General features: G+C 36.9%; 1 protein-coding gene and 2 long non-coding RNA genes across 3 annotated transcripts in view; all 3 read left to right on the top strand.

Moving 5' to 3' along the window:
- The window catches only part of LOC143646805 (uncharacterized), a 48,334-nt gene extending 44,741 nt beyond the window's left edge, over nucleotides 1-3,593 (top strand). Inside the window, exons 2-3 of the long non-coding RNA XR_013157648.1 lie at nucleotides 3,069-3,154; nucleotides 3,482-3,593. This is a non-coding gene — a long non-coding RNA (uncharacterized LOC143646805). The remainder of the gene's footprint in view (nucleotides 1-3,068; nucleotides 3,155-3,481) is intronic.
- LOC143646804 (uncharacterized) overlaps nucleotides 1-17,564 on the top strand; it is an 89,354-nt gene extending 71,790 nt beyond the window's left edge. Inside the window, exon 3 of the long non-coding RNA XR_013157645.1 lies at nucleotides 17,214-17,564. This is a non-coding gene — a long non-coding RNA (uncharacterized LOC143646804). The remainder of the gene's footprint in view (nucleotides 1-17,213) is intronic.
- On the top strand, nucleotides 7,602-14,364 carry LOC143646802 (uncharacterized). The gene is made up of 3 exons (XM_077116156.1): nucleotides 7,602-7,716; nucleotides 12,608-12,699; nucleotides 13,138-14,364. The coding sequence occupies exon 3, from the start codon at nucleotides 13,329-13,331 to the stop codon at nucleotides 14,175-14,177; it is 849 nt and encodes a 282-aa protein (XP_076972271.1). The 5' UTR covers nucleotides 7,602-7,716; nucleotides 12,608-12,699; nucleotides 13,138-13,328; the 3' UTR covers nucleotides 14,178-14,364.
- Nucleotides 17,565-20,497: the final 2,933 nt, after the last annotated feature.

Below are 20,497 nucleotides of genomic sequence, written 5' to 3'. Positions count from 1 at the left end.
ATCTGTAGGGTGGATTATTTTTTATTAAAATATATCCATGGAGATTTAAGCCACCCAATTGTGGGTGGGACCTTTAATTAGGTTGTTTCCATGGAGATGTGGCTCCATACATTCAAGCTGGGCCACCTATTGGAGTCTTTTAAGAGAGAACCAATTTAGAAAATGCTTCAGAGCCAACACAGAGAGAAACACTTGTACAGAAAGAAAATTCCCCTTGGGAGACTCTCTGGAATCCAGAATCCATTTGAAAGGGGTATCAAGGTGAGAAAGCTAGCAGACATAATCATGTGCCTTCCCAGATGAAAGGGAAACCTCACACCTCTGGAATGGCAGGCAAAAATTCTGCCACTGAGCCACCATAGCACTACTCTAGACTGGCTTTTAAAAAAAATTACAATACCAAATTTTGGCTAAAATGGAAAGCAACTGAAACTCTCATACATCACTGGTGAAAATGCAAAATTGTACAGAAACTTGGGATAAGTCTGATAGTAGAAAAACTGAACATACCTATATCATATATATCATATGACCCAAATTTCCACACCTAGCCATTTATATTAAAGAAATGAAAACCTATGTTAACAAACATATCTGAGTGCAAATGTCTATAGCAACCTTATGCATTATTGCCCCAAATTGGGAAACAATCTAAGAATCCTTCAACTTGTGAATGGTTAAACTGTGGTACATTCATGCAATGAAACATCACTCAGCAACATTATACATATAGCAAGTATGGATCTCAAATACATAATGCTGAGTGAAAGATGTCACATTAAAAATACCTCATTCTGTATGATTTCATATACATGACATTTGCCTGCCCATGCGAAAAAAAGAATATATTTTAATTTGAGTATATATTTTTAGCAAAAATATGTACCTTATATAGACTACACTAATGTTCACATCCTTAGAGAGTGGTGGTTGATTACAAGCCCTTTCATAGATGAAGTAGAGCCCTTCTACATGTAGATTCTCCAGAATACTTACACAGCATGTAAAAATCAATAAAGAGTGGATTCTCTGGGAAAAGATATATAGGTTGGTTTTGGACTTTAGGAGGAATTAAAGGATATCTGTATGATTTATACAATTTGATGGTAATGATGGTATTAAAGAAGACATGTGTTGATTATATGTATCTCTCATCTGAATTAATGAGAGTATGTTTTGGATTATAGACTGATCACACTCTCAACTTCATTAAAGGAGAGTCCTCCATGAAAACGTTACCTTTTCTAGACTGATAAAGAACCTCTGAGTGTGCAATTTGATGAAAGCAAGAGAATTTAATCAAACTGGTTGTGTAAATCAATAAGTATTGATTTACTTGCATTTTTGGCCTGTTTGGCCTCTGTTTTATAACGAAGAGAATTTTAACCAAAAAGGGCAGTCCTTATTTACTTTCTAATTATGGAATTTGACTGCAGGCATTTAGGCCCAGGCTATTTGAGGTCAAGTTAGCTATTAGTGGACAAACACTTTCTCTAGATTCAAAATTCATTAGTACTTTTCTCAGGGAAACTTGCCTAAAATCATTCAAGGAATAAATTCATGAATACAGACTAGTAGGAAGCACAGACAAATAAACTAATACATGAATAATGACAAATTTTATGAGTTACCTGAAGGAAAGGAACTCAGTGTTTAAACCTGGCTCAACATCTTAGTCATCTCTGTGTGGAGTAGGGACAAGGCAGGACATGAGAAATCTTGTTCTCAGTAAATATATATTGATATGAGAAAGTGTAGGTTATGTTGGACAGTAAATATCAGGTGAGCCAAAGTTTATATTTGGGTTGTGGATTGAATTTTATGAAAGTTCTCACATTGGAGGAGAACCTGGGCATGGGACATAACTGTGAGAACAAACTATATGAAAAGGAGATTTTCACAACAAGATGCATCATCTGATTATTGAAATAAGAGGTGACATTCAGATAATGGTGTAAGCCTTAAGGAATTTGAACTGGGAAGCAAGCAGGAAAAATTTAAACTCTGGCTGTGTCTTTTTCTAGCCATGTACTTTTCTAAGATTGCAAGCCTTAAAAAAGTTTCTGGTTTTCTAAGGTTTCTGAACCTCTTTTCATTTAATTTTTTAAATAGGTAAATCTGCCTTAATTAATATGTTAATTTAAAGATTAAATTAATGTAATTCTCCAAAGGCATTTAATACAATGTTGTTTATGTGATTTCAGGAACAAATACATAAGTTAACCTGACTGTTTTCAGAAAATATCATTTGTCCATGAAATAATTATATAATTATTAATGGTGTTAATAAAAGTTTAAAACATAGAAGATCTTCCACATCTATAAATTATGAAATGAAAGATGTTACAACTGAAAACTATTAATACAAGAAGTCAACTGCCATTTTACTAATTTCAAAGTGAGGTATGGGTTTTATTCCAAATCCTTAATTCTATTTCATTTGAGCCTCCTGAACCTATCAGGATTGTGAGATGTCATGACACATGTGCATATGCTACTTTTTTGATGCAAGGGATTTTCAGGACTATATTTGTAATACAGCAGCCATCCATTGATCCCTCAAAGTGGAACAAGTCCTTGAAAATAAATTACATTGTTTCTTGGTTATCTAAATGCAGAAGGATGAGATCATAAGTAAGTATTAAAAGAGTGATATTATTAGATATTTAATGTGGAAGAACCAGAAAAATTTCAGGCAAATATCCTCAGAAGGACAGCTACAAGGCAAAGTAGGACTGGAGTGAGAGTTGAAAGGATGGGGGTGGATATTTCAGAAGCCAGAAATATTGATAGCTGAGAAAATCCACAGTGATTTCTCTGGATGTGGAGACCAAATGTTTTGAGTCAGGAAGGAAATGGAAAATCTCTGAAAACCATGGGCTGATGAAGACATAAAACTCAATGATATTCATCTTATCTGTACAAAGAAGTTATTCTCTTAGAGCATATTACATGTTCCTGTTTATTAGATTGGGGTCATTCCCAGGTGGAGGATCAGGAGTCATGAGAGTTGTGTCTGAAAGTCAAGGATAAGTCCAGAATCTAATAGCTTCTTTCTACATTCTCAGTTTTGCTTACCTGGTGCTTATCTTGTTGTGAGTGTAAACCCAGAGGAAGACAATTCTCAGCTGAGCTGTTGACCATGCAGCCACTGGTGAGTAAGGAATACTTCTTTTTACTGAAATTACCATGTGTTTTCAACAGATGGGCATAAATATTTGTGCTAGTTTGAAAGGATTCATGTGCCCTAGAAAAGCCATGCTTGAATCCTAATCAATCTTTTAGGAGCAATGGTTTCCTCTAATACCTGTTCAGTACTATATGTTGGAAACTTGATTAGGTTATCTTCATGGAGATGTGGTTAATCACTTGTAAATATTATACTTGGTTAGATGGAGACATGTTTCCACCAATTCTATATAGATCTTGATTAGTTTAGTGGAATCTTTTAAAAGAAGAAGGATTTGGGGGAATGCTTCAGAATGACATAGCCACATGAAGCAGAAAGTCCACCAATCAGTGACCTTTGGAGATGAAGAAGAAAAATGCCTCCCAAGGAGCTTCATGAAGCAAGAGGCCTGGAGAGAAAGCTAGCAGACACCATGTTTGCTATGTACCCCACCAACTGAGAGAGAAATGCTGAATGTCATCACATTCTTGAACCAAGGTATCTTTCCCTGGATGGAAAGATTGGACATTTGTATAGACTTGTTTTAATTTAGACAATTACACAGTCTTAGAACTGTAAACTAGCAGTTTATTAAATTATCCTTTTAAAAAGCTGTTCCATTTCTGGGATATTGTATTCTGGCAGCTAACAAACAAGAACAATATTCTAACCTCACCTAGAAGCTATTTAGGGATCTGAGCTAAAGTTGTATTTATACTGGCCTCTGGGATGGTGATTATTGAAATTTGCTGTTTAAATTTCCAACCTGTTGTACTGAATAAGGATTAGAAGAGATTGTTGTTCTCACAACATTTATTAGGATTAAAACATGGCTTTTGCTTTTCTAGGGCACATAAATCCTTTAAAACTGGCACATTCCACCCTCTGGACCCTAAAAAAGACATGTTTTCTCTATATACAAAATGCATTCATTGCATTAAAATGTCAGAGAACCTTAAACCATTTCAGTAACATTACAAATAACAGTACAAGGTTAAAACCAGTAAAAGTCTCATAGAAGTCAACTACAGGTATGGACAGTTGTAAGACAAAATTTCCTTCTGGGTCTGGACCTGTGAAACTCAAACAAGTTATTTTCTGCCAACATACAAAGGAGGAAAAGTCATAGGATATATGTACCCATTTTCATAGGGAGGAAGGAACACATGGGTCACAGGACCCAAGCAGGCTCAAAAAACTGTAGGGAAAATTCCATTAGATTTCAAAACTGAGAGTCATTTATCTTTGAGGCTTTAGAAAGCAGCAGTCCCACCCTTTTTGCAGGCCTATGCTTGCCTCTCTGAATTCAACCTTGGGAGAAACTGGAGAGACCACCTTTTACTCAGCTCTACCCTCTCTAGGCATCAGGGCCACACCCAGCTTCCCTGCAAGCTTTAGGGTACACTCTCAACCCCTCCATGTGGTGGCATCCCTATTCTCCCCAATACCCAAAGAGTGTGCTGCACCCTCTCCAAGGCCTAAGGCATCACCACTCTTCACTGCAATGAGGTGAAAGGCCCATCCTCTTCCTTTGGGGCAAACTCACCCTCTACACACGCTTGGATGGGTCTACTCTCCTAGCCTGAGGTGTCTTGACTTCAGACCTCAGCCTCCATGATTCTACCTTTGAAGTTATTTTTCCTCCAATGTTTCCCTTCTCTATCCCTCTCTGTTCTGACTGCCAGTGGTTCTTTTTACACAGCTCCTGCAACACTTTCATTGACTTTCTATAAAATAGTCTCATATCATGTCCATCAGACATAAGGAGTTTCCTAATATCTGTCTTGGATAACTTCATGTCCAATTCTGGCTTTCTCTGAAATGGCTGTCAGTTTCCACATTTGGTTAAATCTTCATGTGGGGCACTGTTCTCTGGAGTCTCCCTTACCAGAAGGTCAGAATTTTCCAGAAAATCAACATCTGGTTTCTGGGTACCCAAGAATTCAGGTTTCAGCTTATCCCTTTCCTGTTGCATTTTGCTATAAGCTATGAGGAGAAACTAGGTTGCACTTTCCACATTTAATTTGGAAATCTCTTCTACTAAATTACTAAGTTTATGGGTTTTAAAATCTGCCTTCCATCCAAATCCACAGGTCAATTGTGCCATATGATCTGCCATTTTAAAACAAGGATTACCTTCTTTGCAGTTTGCAATAACACATATCTCATTTCTGTCTAAAGCATTCTAGGCCTTCTCTATCAAGCTGCTCACCCTCTTCCAGAATCTCCTTATCCATTTTAAAAGCCACTGCAACATGTTTGGTATTTGTAAATTGCAGCACCCCACTTCTCTGATACCAAAATCTGTTCTGGTTTGCTAGATGACAGGATGGAAAATACCAGAATCAAAAGAATGGCTTTTAACAAGGGAATTTAATAAGTTGCTAGTTTGCAGTTTTAAGGCTGTGAAATTGTCCAGTTAAAATATGTCTATGAAAATATCCATTCTCAGACATCCAGGAAAGATATCTTGGTTCAAGAAAGCTGATGACATTCAGCAGTTCTCCCTCAGGTAGAAGGGCATATGGCAAACATGGTGTTATCTGCTGGCCCTCTTTCCAGGCCTCTTGCTTCATGAAGCTCCCTGGGAGGCATTTTCCTCTTTCATTTCCAAAGGTTGCTGGCTGGTAGACTCTGTGGTTCTCTCATCCTTCTGTCATGGTTCTGTACCTCTCTTCTTGTTCTCAAATGGGACTATGTCTGAAATGTCTCCTCTTATATAGGATTCCAGCAAACTAATCAAGACCCAGGTAGAATGGGTGGGGACTCATCTCCATCTAATCAAGCTTAGTACCCATAATTGGTGTCATGTCTCTTTAATGAGAATCTAATCATGTTTCCAACCTATAATGATGAACAGGGATTGAAGAAACCATTGCTCTCACAAGATTGATTAGGATTTAAACATGGATTTTCTAGGGTACATCAGTACTCTCAAATTGGCACAATGATCATTCATCAATAAGTAATCTTTCCAGCACAAGTTTGTTGCAGACTTCATTAAGACTCTGTATTCACTGAAGAACTGAGAGGTTTGTTCTCATTCAGCCTATGTCCTCTTTAGAAAAATAATGTACTCGTTGATCCTGTTAATGCCTGCAAATGGCTTTGATGTACAGTGAGCTTAGTTGAGTAATAGCAGATATTTATAGTTTGTAGGCAGGCTGGTGCTCAGCAAGTGAGTTCATCAGTACAGGGTTACAGTTGCTAAGGTAGAGGGTTTTGCATTGTTGAGAGAAACAAATGTGAGGATTAGTTAATAGAAGGAAAAGAGGAATCATTTATTTTCCTCAAATCATAACTTCTTAAAATTTTAATATTGTATATTTGTACATTTTTAAAACTTTCCAAATGGATACCTAAAATTTTCCCTTTCTTTTGTTCTCATTGCTCTATTCCCTTTATTTTAAGGAATTTACTCAAATTTTGTAAATAGAAGTAATGAAAAGAAGTGTTGTTTCTTTAATGTTAGCTTACATTCAGGAGTATAGGAAGTAGGGTAAAATTCATGGCCCTGGGAAATTTTGTGATGAATTGAAGAGACCAGAATGGATTGAGGGCCTTCTTTTATTGTTAAACATAAAGAGGAGGGGAAGATAATAAAGAGAGGATGAACATGGGTTTTGAAGATCCCAAGGAAAATTGAGTTTGAATGATCTCATATCGCTGGAATGGGGAGCTGGGCTTATCCTTCAGTATAAGAGTTTCAGGAGTCTGTGAAGTGAGCCACTGATCCATACTTGTATTTTATGATAAATACCTGAAGCTATGGAAAATTTAATGAGGCAGCATATATGATTCCAACTTATCCATGATACCTATTTAGTTCTGTAGAATGTTATATTTAGCTGCAAAGTTTGTTGCCATTCTATTGAATAATATACCTGTATATTAAGTTCGGATGCAACATACTTTACACATAAGCTCATTAGATCTTTCAAAATTTCAAACTATTTGTGAATGATGTCATAGATGGGAGAAAACAGGTCATCTGGGGCAATAATCTAACTATAGTAATAAAAGTGGCAACACATGGGTATTCATTGTCCCATGATGAGTCTGTATATTTACTTGAAGTAGGTAGAAAATCTTTTTTTGTTATAAATGCTGAAGTGCAAATTATACCTAACCATCTGCAAGTCATAATGACTAGTTTATTGAGAAATGTCAAGATTATATTAGACCATGTGTTTTTTGAGATTTTTAAAAATAATTGAGTCAAATAATCAGTGTGTATATGTATGTGTCCATACCTGTGAAGGACAGATTGTTCAGTATTGAGAATCATCTGACTTGAAACTCAAATGCAGTTTGAGCTTTCTGCAACAGTTATCAGTTCCTCAGTGCTATGCTTCCAAACATTGTGATTTGAATATTAGCAGATGGCCCTTTCTGAACACTTGTATCTCTGATGTTTTTAGGGGTAGTGAAATTGAAAGATGTAGTTATAGAATTTACTCAGGCAGAGTGGGTCATGCTGGATTCATCCCAGAGAAGGCTGTTCAGAGATGTGATGCTGGAGAATATCAGTCATTTCCTCTCAGTGGGTGAGTATCAAACTTACCTAACTAATCCTCTTAAGAAGTGTCTAGAACAGCTTGTTTATATTGTTTTAGATTTTACTTTATATTCATATCTTATGTTATTTCATAACATGAAAAACTATCTAAGATTTTTGTATCTTTACTTTTTACTTACATCTAGCTTTTTTCCTGACTAAAATATAATCTTTGTGAACACAAATTCCATGTATTTCTTTTACACTCAACACAATGTTGGGATTACAATGGGTATTTTCTATAAGGATAGATAAGGAGATTAAATATGCCCTAAACCTGGAGCTTCTGGAAAGTAGGCCTCCAGAGAATAGTTCTTAATGTGAGGGTTTAATGAAATATGAGGCAAGTCAGAAATTCTGTTTTACTCAAGATTGGAGGTGCAGTTATCCATGAAAGATTTGTGGAATTTTGTTCTGTCTGATGGTTTGGATCTCTGTGTGAAACATTCACAACTGAGAAGTTGTTTGCAAAATCTGCCTGAGCAACCACTGGTAGTCTTGATGAAAAGGGACAGATTGTAGGAAAAATCACTTCAAGGACAGAACCATTGAAGCTGAGATCTGGACCAAAGACATCTCAGGCAAGAAGGTGGACTCACCAATATATGTAGAATGGGTGTGTCTTTTTCACAGCTTGGAGTGTGTTGGCCTCCCACCCCATGTTGAATACAATCTCACTCATTAAGATGGTGGAATCAGAACCCATTGGGAATGTAGAATTTCTCTCTGTCACCTCACTGTTCTGAGAGGGTTGTGATTATTCCCCAGGGCTTTCAGAGTCAGACCACAACCTGAAAGTTCTGAGAGGTTGGAGATTTCACTCATGTGCTAACAGAGAGCATGGCTGTTGCACAAGCACTTGGGAGGGCGGAAATTACCACTTCTTCAGTTTTGAAGGCCAAAATTTCATTAATATATGTGGCTCTCAGGACTTGAAATGTAATAGAGTATGCCATGCAGGGTTTGGAACCATAAATTGTGCTTTCCTTTCACCTACCAATCAAGGGAAAGTGTTTATTTTATGCCTGTCACTCCATTGTACATTCTTCTATAGACTTCACAGGTACACAGACAGAGGGCACTTGTGCTACAGGACAGACTGAACCCATAACCAATTTTGGTTAGGTTTTGTACTAAGCATTGTTTCTGAAATGGTTTAAATTTTGGGAGGATATTTTAATAGAATGAATGTATTTTGCCTATAGAAAGAACAGGTCTTTCTGGGTTGCAGAGTGTGGAATGTGGTGGTTCGAAACTCTATGTATCCAGAAAACATTTTGTTAACTAAAATCCATACCTGTGCTTTTTTTTATATAGCTGTGCTTTTATACCAGTTGTAAATATGGCCTTTTGGTGGGTTCCTTCAGTTAAAGAGTGCACCACACAAAAGAAGATGTGTTTTAATTCTATTACTGATATACTTTATAAGAGAATTTTATTAAGAGAATAAAATTCATATAGAAAGAGAAAGCTATCTGAAATAAGCTGAAATTATGAAACCCATAGCAGAAGGAAGAGATCAGGTCATGCTGCTTGTGTCTTGACGTAAGACAGGCTAAGGAAACAGCGTCAGCAGATGCAAGCTCCAGAATGCCACAGTGTTGGGGAGAAAGCATTGTCTCAATTGTACTGTGATTTGGAGATTTTCCTGGCTTCAAAACCATGAGCAAATAAATTTCCAATTTTAAGTCAACCACTTTCATGGTACTTGCTAAAGCAGTATAAGAAGCTAGAACATCACTGTGCTCATTTGAAAATATTATGTATTCTAAAAAAGGCATATTTTAATCATGATTCAATCTTGTGGGAGCATCTGTTTCTTTGAATTCTACAATAGAGTAGGTTGGAGTTTTGATTAGATCATCTCCATGGAGATGTGACACAACCCATTCCAGGTGGGACTTAATTAGTTTACTGGAATCCTTTAAAAGAGAGAATCAGAGAATCAGGAATGACAGAAACATCAGAGCCAACACAAACTTCACAGTAGAGCTGACAGTTGTAAGTACATGGAGAGTAGGTACACAGATATTTGGAGATGCTTGGAGCCCAGCAGATGTTGCATACGATTTTAAGCATGGCAGAACCTGGAGAGAACCAAGGGAAGCCAAAAGATGAAAGCCAGACCTGGAGAAGTAAAGTGAGGAACACTCACAGGATCAGAGGCTGAAAGCAATGGAGCCTGGAGCAAGGGACCAGCAGGTGCCAGCCACATGATTACCCAGGTGACAGAGGTGTTCCAGACACCTCTGACTTGAAGAAATGATGTGTATTTCATTCCAAATTGGAAGGAGAACCTTCTTTGTAGATGGAAGGCAGAATTTGAAAGTGATGAAATTGGATATTTAAGCAGAAGATATTTCCAAATTAAATGTGGAAAATGCAGCATGGTTCTTCCTTGAAGGTTATAGTAAAATGTGAGGGAATAGAGAAAAGTTGAGAACTGGACTCTTGGGTACAAAGGAAATAGAAATTGGTATACTGGAAAATTTTTGGTCTCCACAAAATGATACCACTATTTATTGGGCCCCACATGAGGATTTATCCAAGATGGAAGTAACTCAAAAATTACAGGACAAGTAAGGATTGGAGATAAGTATCCAAAAAGGACTTGTGAAAGGTCCTTTTGTCTGATCATTTGATCCCAGTGCATTTCAGAGGAAATGAACAAAAGTAATGTGGGATCTGTAAAACTGGAACCATTGCCTGTCTGGTCTAAAGGGGATAATGTAGAGGGAAAATGTCTTCAGAGACAGAATCATGGAAGCTAAGGTCTGGAGACAGGAAAATGGGCCCATCCACACAGGTGGAGAGGATGCATTTGACCTGGAAGCAGAAGGCAGACCTTCTGCTTCATTTTTCAGGAAGAGTTGGGTCACTTCAGGCCTCAGAAAGGGTGGGGTCCATTAACTAGGGATTGGGAGGAGCCTGCCTGACACACCATTGTTCTGGAGGGATTAAGCATGTGCACCAAGATGGCAGAGATCCTGGGTGTTGCCCCAAGTATGGAGAATATGGAACTGAGAAAAAGATTTTGCTCTTAGAGAACTTCAGTTTTGCAGCAAACCCATCATTTGGAGAGAGAGCAGGACCATTTTATAGGCCCTTGGAAAGGGTGAGAATGCTGCTTTCTAAAGTCCAAAGGGTATATGCCTCTCAGGATTTTAAATCTAATGGAGAATGCATGTAGGTTTCCAGAACTGTATGAGTACAGTGGCCCCATTTTATTTTTTTATATCTCCCTATAGCAATGGAAACATGTATGCTATGATTGTCCTGCTTTTGTATATTGGCAGCAGATAAGTTGCTCTAAATTTCACAGATCCAAAGCCAGAGGAGAATTTTTGCCTTAGAGAAAACCATGTCTATAATTGACTTTGTTGAGAATTTTTACTGGCTTTAACATCTTATTGTATTTGAATTGAATTGAATTGAAATGGTTGAAGTGATGGAGTGAATGTGATTTGTATATTGAAAACACATGTCTTTTTGAGGGCCCAAAAGTTGTAATGTGCCAGTTTGACAATGTTATCTACTCCAGAAAGCCATGCTTTAATCCTGATCTAATCTTGTTGGAGCAGCTATTTTAATCCTGATTCAATAAGTGTAGGTTGGGAATTTTGATTAGATCATCTTATGGAGATGGGACATGCCCAATTGTGGGTTTGACTTTTGATTAGATGGAGATGTGACTCAACCCATTCCAGGTAGGTCTTGATTAATTTACTGGAATCTTTTAAAAGGGGGAATATTTTTGAGAGAATAAAAAATTGCAGAAGCATCAGAGCCAACAGAAATTTCACAGCAGGTAAAATGCAGACACACAGAGAATAGGGACACAGATATTTGGAGATGCTTGGAGCCCAGTATATGTTGCCATAAGATGTTAAGCAAGGTAAAATCTGGGTAGAGCCAAGGGAAGTCAAGAGATGAAAGCCAGCCCTGAAGAAGCAAAGTGAATAATATCCACAGGAACAGAGGCTGAAAACAATTGAGCCCATTAGCAAGTGATCAGCAGATGCCAGCCATGTGCCTACCCAGCTGACAGGTGTTTCTGACCCATTGGCTTTTCTTGAGTGAAGGCAATCTTTTGTCAATGCTTTAAGTTGGACACTTTCATGTCCTTAGAACTGTAAGCATTTAAATTATTAAATTCACCTTTATAAAAATATTCCAGTTCTAGTATATTGCATTTCAGCTGCTTGCAAACTACACAATCACCCTCACTGGACTTCATGATAATATACTTTTAAGTACACAGAACTCAAAATTTCTTGTATTTTTTCACATAACCAGGCTATCAGGTCTGTAAATCAGATGTAGCTTCAAAGTTGGTTCAAGGGGAGGAACTTTGGGAAGAAGGAATTGGATGTTTTCAAAACCAGAATTCTGAAGAGCACTTCCATGGAACATGTATTCAGGACAGGGAGGAACCTTGTCAATGAGTGACTAAAATATCACCTTCAGATTTCTGCAAGTTATATTTTCTGAAATGTACATATTGGGGAATTTCCTTAGTTCAAAGTATCAAATGCTTATCAATCTGTATTCATATATCATTAACTTTGGCAAAATAGATGTCTTTGGACAATTGGATTTAAACTTTCACTTACTGCCAGTTTCTCATCCTTGGCTTCAATGCTTTTCCCTCTCTTTACCTCCCCAACATATTATTTTTGAAATAAGTTTTCTTATAATTAAATCTTGAAAATATTTTCTAATTGATAGTGTCATATAAAGGTTTTTACTAACTCAAGTAATCCTTAATTTGATATTCTTTGTCAGATAACTGTCATTTTAGAAACAATTATATGGCTATGTGTGCTGCTTCAACATATTCATTTTCCTAATGCTGATCTAGAAATTAATTGGTTTTTCAGGTCTTTCAGGCAGGGAATGAAGTGTTAAAGAACAAGAAATGCTATCTGTGCATCATATCTGCAAGAAAGAAATATCTACCATCATGTCATTGGTAAGCATTATGGCTGTAACCCTGGCCTTCCAAATCGATACCTTAAAGTGGAATTAATTAAAAATTCAGTGCATTAACTTAACTGTAAGTTGGTTTAAGTGTGAATCCAGGGAAAGACTGTGATAATTTGAATAAAGAAAGCAACTGATTTGAACACAACAATATAACCTTCCTTATATATGAAAAGATAATTCTATAAATATGGCTTATACTCAATCTCTGAAACATTATAAAGTCTTCAAGAATGATTAGAAAGTTCTGCAGTTGAGAAGCTACAAAAGAGTAGATCTCTGTACATGCAGAAGAATAAAATGATTCATAAATAACATGGGAAATATTTTAATTGGAGATTGTCACCAATTGGTTAGTTTTAAATTCAGATGTATGTGGATTGATATCTATGGACAAACTTCTTACATTCTATCCTCTACTTCCTAGAAGCAGAATTCTCATACTGAAAAAAATGGTATTATATGTCATAAATTGCCAGAAGATTGTACTTATGGTTCCAGAGTGATTCAACATGTATTAACTCACAAAGGAATGAAGTATTACTTCAGCAATCTATTTGGAAAAGCCCTCAATGATTTATCATCTTTTAATCAACAACAGAACTTTCACCCTGGAATATGTCATATGAATGTCATCTAATTGAGAAATCCTTTGTTCAGAATTCTGGCCATACATGTTACAGTGTAACTCATGTTGGAGAGAAACCCTGTGAATGTCATCTATGTGGGAAAACCTTTACTAAATATTCTGAATTGAGACAACATGAGAGAACTCACACTGGAGAAAAAACATATGAATGCCACCTATGTGGGAAAGCTTTCACTCGTTATTCTCACCTTAAACAACATAAGAACACCCATACTGGAGAGAAACCCTATGAATGCCACCTATGTGGGAAAGCCTTCACCCATTATTCTTACCTTAAACAATATAAGAACACCCATACTGGAGAGAAACCCTATGAATGCCATCTCTGTGGGAAAGCCTTCACCCATTATTCTCACCTTAAACAACATAAGAACACCCATACTGGAGAGAAACCCTATGAATGTCATCTATGTGGGAAAGTCTCCAGCCATTATTTTAAACTTAGACAACATGAGAACCCTCATACTGGAGAGAAACCTTATGAATGTCATCAATGTGGGAAAGCATTCTGTTTATCTTCTGATCTTAGAGTACATGAGAGGATTCACACTGGAGAGAAACTATATGAATGTCATTTATGTGGTGAAACCTTCATTCATTCTTTTAGCCTTAAACAACATGAGAGAACTCACACTGGAGAGAAACCATATGAATGCCATCTATGCTGGAAAGCCTTCAGCCATTATTCTAACCTTAGACAACATGAGAAAACTCATACTGGAGAGAAACCTTATGAATGTCATTTATGTCAGAAAGTCTTTGCCTGTTATTCTAAACTGAGAAAACATAAGAGAAGTCACACTGTAATGAAACCTTAGGAATGTCATCTATGTGGAAAAGCCTTTACTCAATATTTTAACTAGAGATAAGTAAGTGCCTTTCTCCTTAGCATTCATCCTTGCCTAAAAGACAATCAGTTTTCAGAGTTCCCAGGTGAAGGAGCTTATGTGCAAAAATTGAATCCAAATATAGTACTGTTTCCATACTATCACAACATCATTTATAACACTGAATACAAAGTGGCCATTCATATAATATTCACTCACTACCTCCTTAGCTAAATTCAGACTTAGTATCACAACTTTGACTGATGTGGACCTATGTAGAGTTTAGTCTCTATAACGGGATTTAATCTTGTCCTCCCTTAATGACATGATATTGACAAGGTAATTAAACAGATTTTGAAATAATTATTGACTGTATAGATTTTATATATATAATTGTAATAACAGTGTAAAGAATGCCTGGTCTGTTCAAAATCCCAATGGTTATACCTTCATCATATTTACCCCTTAGCACAAAATATACCAGTGTATGTTTCCTCAAAACAGGAACACTCTCCTATGTAACCACACAAACCCAAATCAGAAAATGAAAAGATCCAATCCAGAGCTCATTTTTGAATTTTACCTATTGTCCTTACAGTGGAAAAAGGTTTCCTTGTCCATTTCATCTCATGTTTTTTCAAATTGGAATTATTCCTGAGACATTATCTCATGTGCTTGACAGATTGGCAAGTACATATGATGCTAACTCAAATCTTCCCACAGCTTCCTTCTGAACAGACACAGGCCTGAATTCCAACAGCAAACCCCAGACTGATGCTGTCCTCTCCTCAGTTCACCCCATCCAAAGGACCTGAAATCCACTACTCCAACCCTAGTGATGTCAACTTGATAACTGGATGAACTTTTACATACATATAGAAAAATTGTTTTCACATTATAATAAAAATGAAATTTATGGGGCTATATCCTGAAAGCATCTATGTCATTGTCCACAGCCAATATTATAGGACATTAAAAATTCCTAATAATCCATAAAACTCTACTATTTTCTCACAAAAGATACATTGTCTTTAGGAAACAAAAAGATTCATAAGGTCCAATTAGAAGGTATTTAAAATAAATAGTCTATCCAATTAGTTATCAAATATAAAACCTTTCACTATTTCCTAATTTTGCCATTTTTCCTTAATCATTCATAAATCTCTCCCCTCCATTGAGAAAGTATAAAGCGTAATGAAAGAGAATGTTCATATATGCTAGCTCTTACATTGCATATTTTGTATTAACATCTTTGTTCATGCAATTTTTGTAATTAACATAGAAAATACTTTTTTTTGTATTTTAAGGATGCTGAAAAATCATCCTAAATATTTTTCAAATGATTTTGAATGGATGTTCTAGATATTACTTGTCCATTTGTGGCATTCTTCTCCCATGCCAGTCCTAAAACATTCCTTGATTGAATTAACACCATATGAAAAGCCATAAAATTTTGTCTTTCTGCAGGAAGAAGGAAAATTTAAGGCACATAAAAGGATAAAGCTTCAAACACAGCAATAAAGAGATTGGTAGACAGTGCTCAGAATGGAGCATGAAGAATCAGATCTTTGGCTGGGGTAATTTTCCTGTAACTGTGTTATACCATTTCCTAGATGCTACTGTTCAATATCAAGAGTTTCTTCAGGTAAATTTTTACATAGTCATCTATCCAGGAGTCAGGTCTCACCTTGAATCTTGTCATGAGATTCACCAGAACAACCTTGCTGACATGGGGAAGTTCATATAAGTACAGGTATATCAAACAGTTTTCAGACAGAGACAAGTCTACAGAATCCTATAAGCTGAAATTAAATTGAATAATGGTGGTCCTATAAGCTTGCAATAAAAAATCTCTAAAATGGAAGATGGTGGAATAAGAAGTACAGAGTTTCCATTAGTAAAAACACCTAGAAGACAGGTAAATACTGTCCAAAGCTTCTATTCTGGGCTCAAAAGATCAGTGGAGTACCATGCTGGAGGAAGCAAAAGAGAAATTGTGATAGAGAAAGTATAATGAGAAACTCACTTGACTGTGCCTATTTGCACTTACTCCCCACCCTTGAGTCTAGTAGTTTCCAGTCAGCTCAGTTCTTCTATGTCAGAATGCTGTGGAATGGAATTTGTGAAGTCCCTTGCCACATTGGGAACAGAGTGACAAGGCATAGTCTTGATACATTTGTTGCTCAACAAAATTGGACATCTTGATCCCACAGCCTTTCCCCATTCCACACAGGAACCCATGGCGCCTGGAGTACCATTGTTTACACAAAGAGAAATTGCCATGAATGACTCATTTGACCATGTCTCATAGTGCCCATCTTCAAACCCCAAAACCAAAAGCTTCTGATAAGCCTAGTTCCTGCCTAGTGGGCTACTGCACACAAAGATTTGGGGGAAGTTATCCCTCTGCCCAGAATACAGGCAGGTGCAGCAGAGCCTGGCCCAGGAGTTGATCTGCAAAATTGGATTTCTAGGTCTCCTTTTGGTCCTATCCAGGCAGGTTCCTGAAATGCCTATTTCCAACTGCCATAGAAATAGAGCAGACTGAATGCTGAAATATTTTGCCTTTGTTGCTTCCAAATTGTGCCATCTGTGAAGGCTTGGAATGCGCCATCTTAGGAAGTTGTTTTCCTGGTCCTCTCTCCAAGTCGCTTTGGAATGCTTCTGCACCCCCTGCATGCGACCTTGGGCCTATTTTGGCTGGTAAATACAGATGTAACAGAACCGTATGAACAGCAAAATCTTAGACAAGAGAGGGAAACCAGACTTCAGAATCTCAATAACTTAATTAATGTTCCAAATAACAAGCACAAAAGTAAAAGCCATACTAATAAGCATGAATGTGGCCAGGTAAAAGAATAAATTAAAAAGAGAGATGTAAAAACTGGAACAATCACTCACAGATATTCAAGCAAATCTCCTAAACCATTTCAGAGATGAAGGAAAACGTGTATTAAAGGATGTAAAGAAGACACTGGGTGAGCATGTAAGAAGAAGTTGAAAGCCTGGAATAAAACTAACAGAAAGGCACAATAGATGAGATTAAACATATGTTAGAGGAAAACAGCAGCAGTTTTGAACAGTCAGAAGAAAGAACTAGCAAGAATTAGTCCTGTAAGGTAGGACATCTGAAATAAAAATGAGAAAAAGTACATAGAGATAAGAATGGAAAAATTTAAGCAGCATCTCTGGGAATTGAGTGATAACATGGAACTCAAAACATACATGAAATGGGTTTCCCAGAAGGACAAGAGAAGGGAAAAGAGGCAGAAAGTATATTCAAGGAAATAATGCAAAAAATATTCCCAAGTCTTATGAAAGACATAAAGATACAAATGCATTGAAATCCAAACAGAATAAACCCTACTAAACCCACTCTGAGACACATATAATCAGAATGTCAACTTCCAAAGACAGAGGATTTTGAAAGCATTGATAGAAAAGCAATTCATTACATACAACAGAATTGGAATTAAATTAAATGTCGACAGCTCTGTAAATAAACTCACTACAGTTTCCTATCCATGAGACATGACTTCCAATGGTATTAGCTTCTGTAGCACTGTGGGATGTGAGGTCCAGGGAATATCCTTGTCTTGTGCACATGAGTTAAGAGTGACTAAAAGTGGAAAAATAAATGGAATAAAAAAAAAGTTTCAGTGGCTAAGACTTTCAAATTGGGTTGAGAAATCATTCTGGAGGTTATCTTATGCAAGTTGTAGCCAGATATTTCACACTACCACAGTATGCCATAGTGCAAACAACAGTATTCCTGTAAACTCTAAAGAGTGCCTTTATGCTCTATCCAAGTCTATGTAAAGACTTGCTTAGTAAGTTTATTTTCTCAGAAAATTAAATCCTCCAGATTGATCATAGGCAAGATAAGTCATGAAACCCGTAAGTACCAGCCACTCCAGGAAAATAACCAGATTAATTAATCTATCCCAGAAATCTAATACCCCTTTCCAGCATAATATAATTAAAATGGCCCTTACTCAGGTAGCCATGAAGGATATAAATAAATGAGAAGAATGGGTGTAATTGAGAAGTTAGAATTCTGTAAATGACTGTGATTACTGACTCATTATACAGACATTTCTTTATAGAGTATAATGTTTAGAATAACCAGAAGCAAGTTCCTGAAGTTGTGGAACTGAAATCCAGTAGCTCTGATCTCTGATAATGATTGATAAGTATATTGCAAAGAAATAGTTGTCTGTGTTTGTATGGATCAACTTCAGAATGTTTTCTTTTGTTCCACTCTCTCTCTTATTATAATCTGTCAATACTACACTGCCTTAGTTAACCTACCTCAACTGTAAGTCTTAAAATTGTATAGATTGCAATGCTAGTGGTCAGTAAGAGGGAGGGATAATATGTATGAGATGTTTGGGGTTTTCTTTTACCTTTTAATTCCATTTTCTGGATTAATGCAAATGTATTAAATATGATCCTGCTGGTGAATACACATCTGTGTGATGATACTGTGAACCATCTATTTTATACTTTGAATGGCCTTTATGGTGTGTGCAGCTATCTCAGTAAAAATATAGGGAAAAAATCAAGCACCAATTTCTTTTCAGAAAATGGTATGATATATTTAAACTACTGAAAGAGAAAATATTTCACCCAAGAATTCTTCAACTGGCAAAACTCTTCAAAAATGAGGGAGAGTTCAAAAATATTCACTAAAAAACAGAAACTGAGGGAATTCATTAGCAAGACTCCTAACCTGCAAGAAATATTAAAAGGCATTTATGCCAGTTGAATAGAAAATACAGAGTAGAGAGGCTTAGAGGAGACTTAGACTTGAAGATTATCAGTAAGGGTCCCTTAGAGGACCAAAAAAGAGGCAATAGGACATATTAAAGCCAAAGGATAAAATATTTGAAGTATTATCTAAAGAGTAGGGACATTGTCTATTAATGTGTTAAACTCTCCAATTAAAATGCACAGATTGGTAAAATGGATAAATGAATGATCTTTTCATATGCTATCTGTAATAGACTCACCTTAGACCCAAGGATAAAAGTAGATGAAAGACTGGAAAACTTATTCCATGCAGGCAGTAACCAAGAAGCAGCTAAGGTAGCTATATAATATTAGACAAGATAAAGTTTCAGTACAAAAAGTTTATGAGGCAAAGAACATTATATATTAATAAAAGGGGCAATCCACCAAAAGAAACAAACAATCATAAATGTTATGTGCCTGTATTAGTTAGGGTTCTGTAGAGAAACAGAATCAACAGGGGACACTAACAAATATAAAATTTATAAAATTGTTTCACATGACCATAGGAGCACAGAGTCCAAAATCCACAGAGCAGGCTGTGAAGCCAATGATTCCAATGGAGGGTCTGGATGAACTCCACAGGATAGGCTCTGCAGCTGAAGGAGGAAGGGAGCCTGTTCCTTCTGAATCCTCCTTAAAAGGTATCCAGTGATTAGATTAAGCATCACTCATTGCAGAAGACACTTCCCTTAGATGATTACAAATGAAATCACCTATGAATGCAGCTGACATGATCATTATTTAATTTTATGAATTTTCCTCATTGCAACAGACAGGCCAGCACTTGCCCAACCATACAAAAAGGTACCACCACTTGGCCAAGTTGATGTGTGAGCCTGACCACGACAGTCCACCCCTTGTCAACTTGGCTAAGTGAAGGTGCTTAGTTCTATTGCTGTGGACATAAGCCAATGGCATGTGAACCTCATCTGGTGTTAATTACATCCACAGTCAGCTATGGAGTGTGCCTGCTCCAATGAATGGTATTTGATATAATTTGCTGGTGCTTAAATGAGAGAATCAATATAGCACAACCCAAGCAGTTCAGCATACCTCATCTCAGCACTTGCAGCTCAGCCCAGGTCTTTGGAGATGTAGAAAGAAATCACCCCATGGAAAGTTGTTGGAACCCAGCAGCCTGGAGGGAAGGCCAGCAGAGATCACCCTGTACCTTCCCACATAAGAAAGAACCTCACTTGAAAATTAGCTGCCTTCCCTCTGAAGAACTAATGAAGTAAATCCCCTTTTATTAAAAGCCAATCCATCTCCGATGTGTTGCATTCTGGTAGCTAGCAAACTAGAACAGAATTTGGTACTGGAGAGTGAGCTGCTGCTGCAGTTTGCAAATACCATATGTTGGAATGGTTTTTTGGATGACTAAGGGGTGATATTTTGGAGAAACTGTGAAGAGAATGATGGAGAAATCCTGGACTGCTTGAAGAGACGGTGGGTGTAAACAGAACCACTGCCAATCTGGACAAAGGTGGACACAAAAGGGACAAATTAGAGTTCACAGA

The sequence above is a fragment of the Tamandua tetradactyla genome, chromosome 9, assembly GCF_023851605.1.
Source record: "Tamandua tetradactyla isolate mTamTet1 chromosome 9, mTamTet1.pri, whole genome shotgun sequence".
NCBI classification, from domain to species: Eukaryota; Metazoa; Chordata; class Mammalia; order Pilosa; family Myrmecophagidae; genus Tamandua; species Tamandua tetradactyla.
The sequence above is the reverse complement of the archived record's forward strand: the minus strand, read 5'-3'. Positions and strand labels throughout refer to the sequence as shown.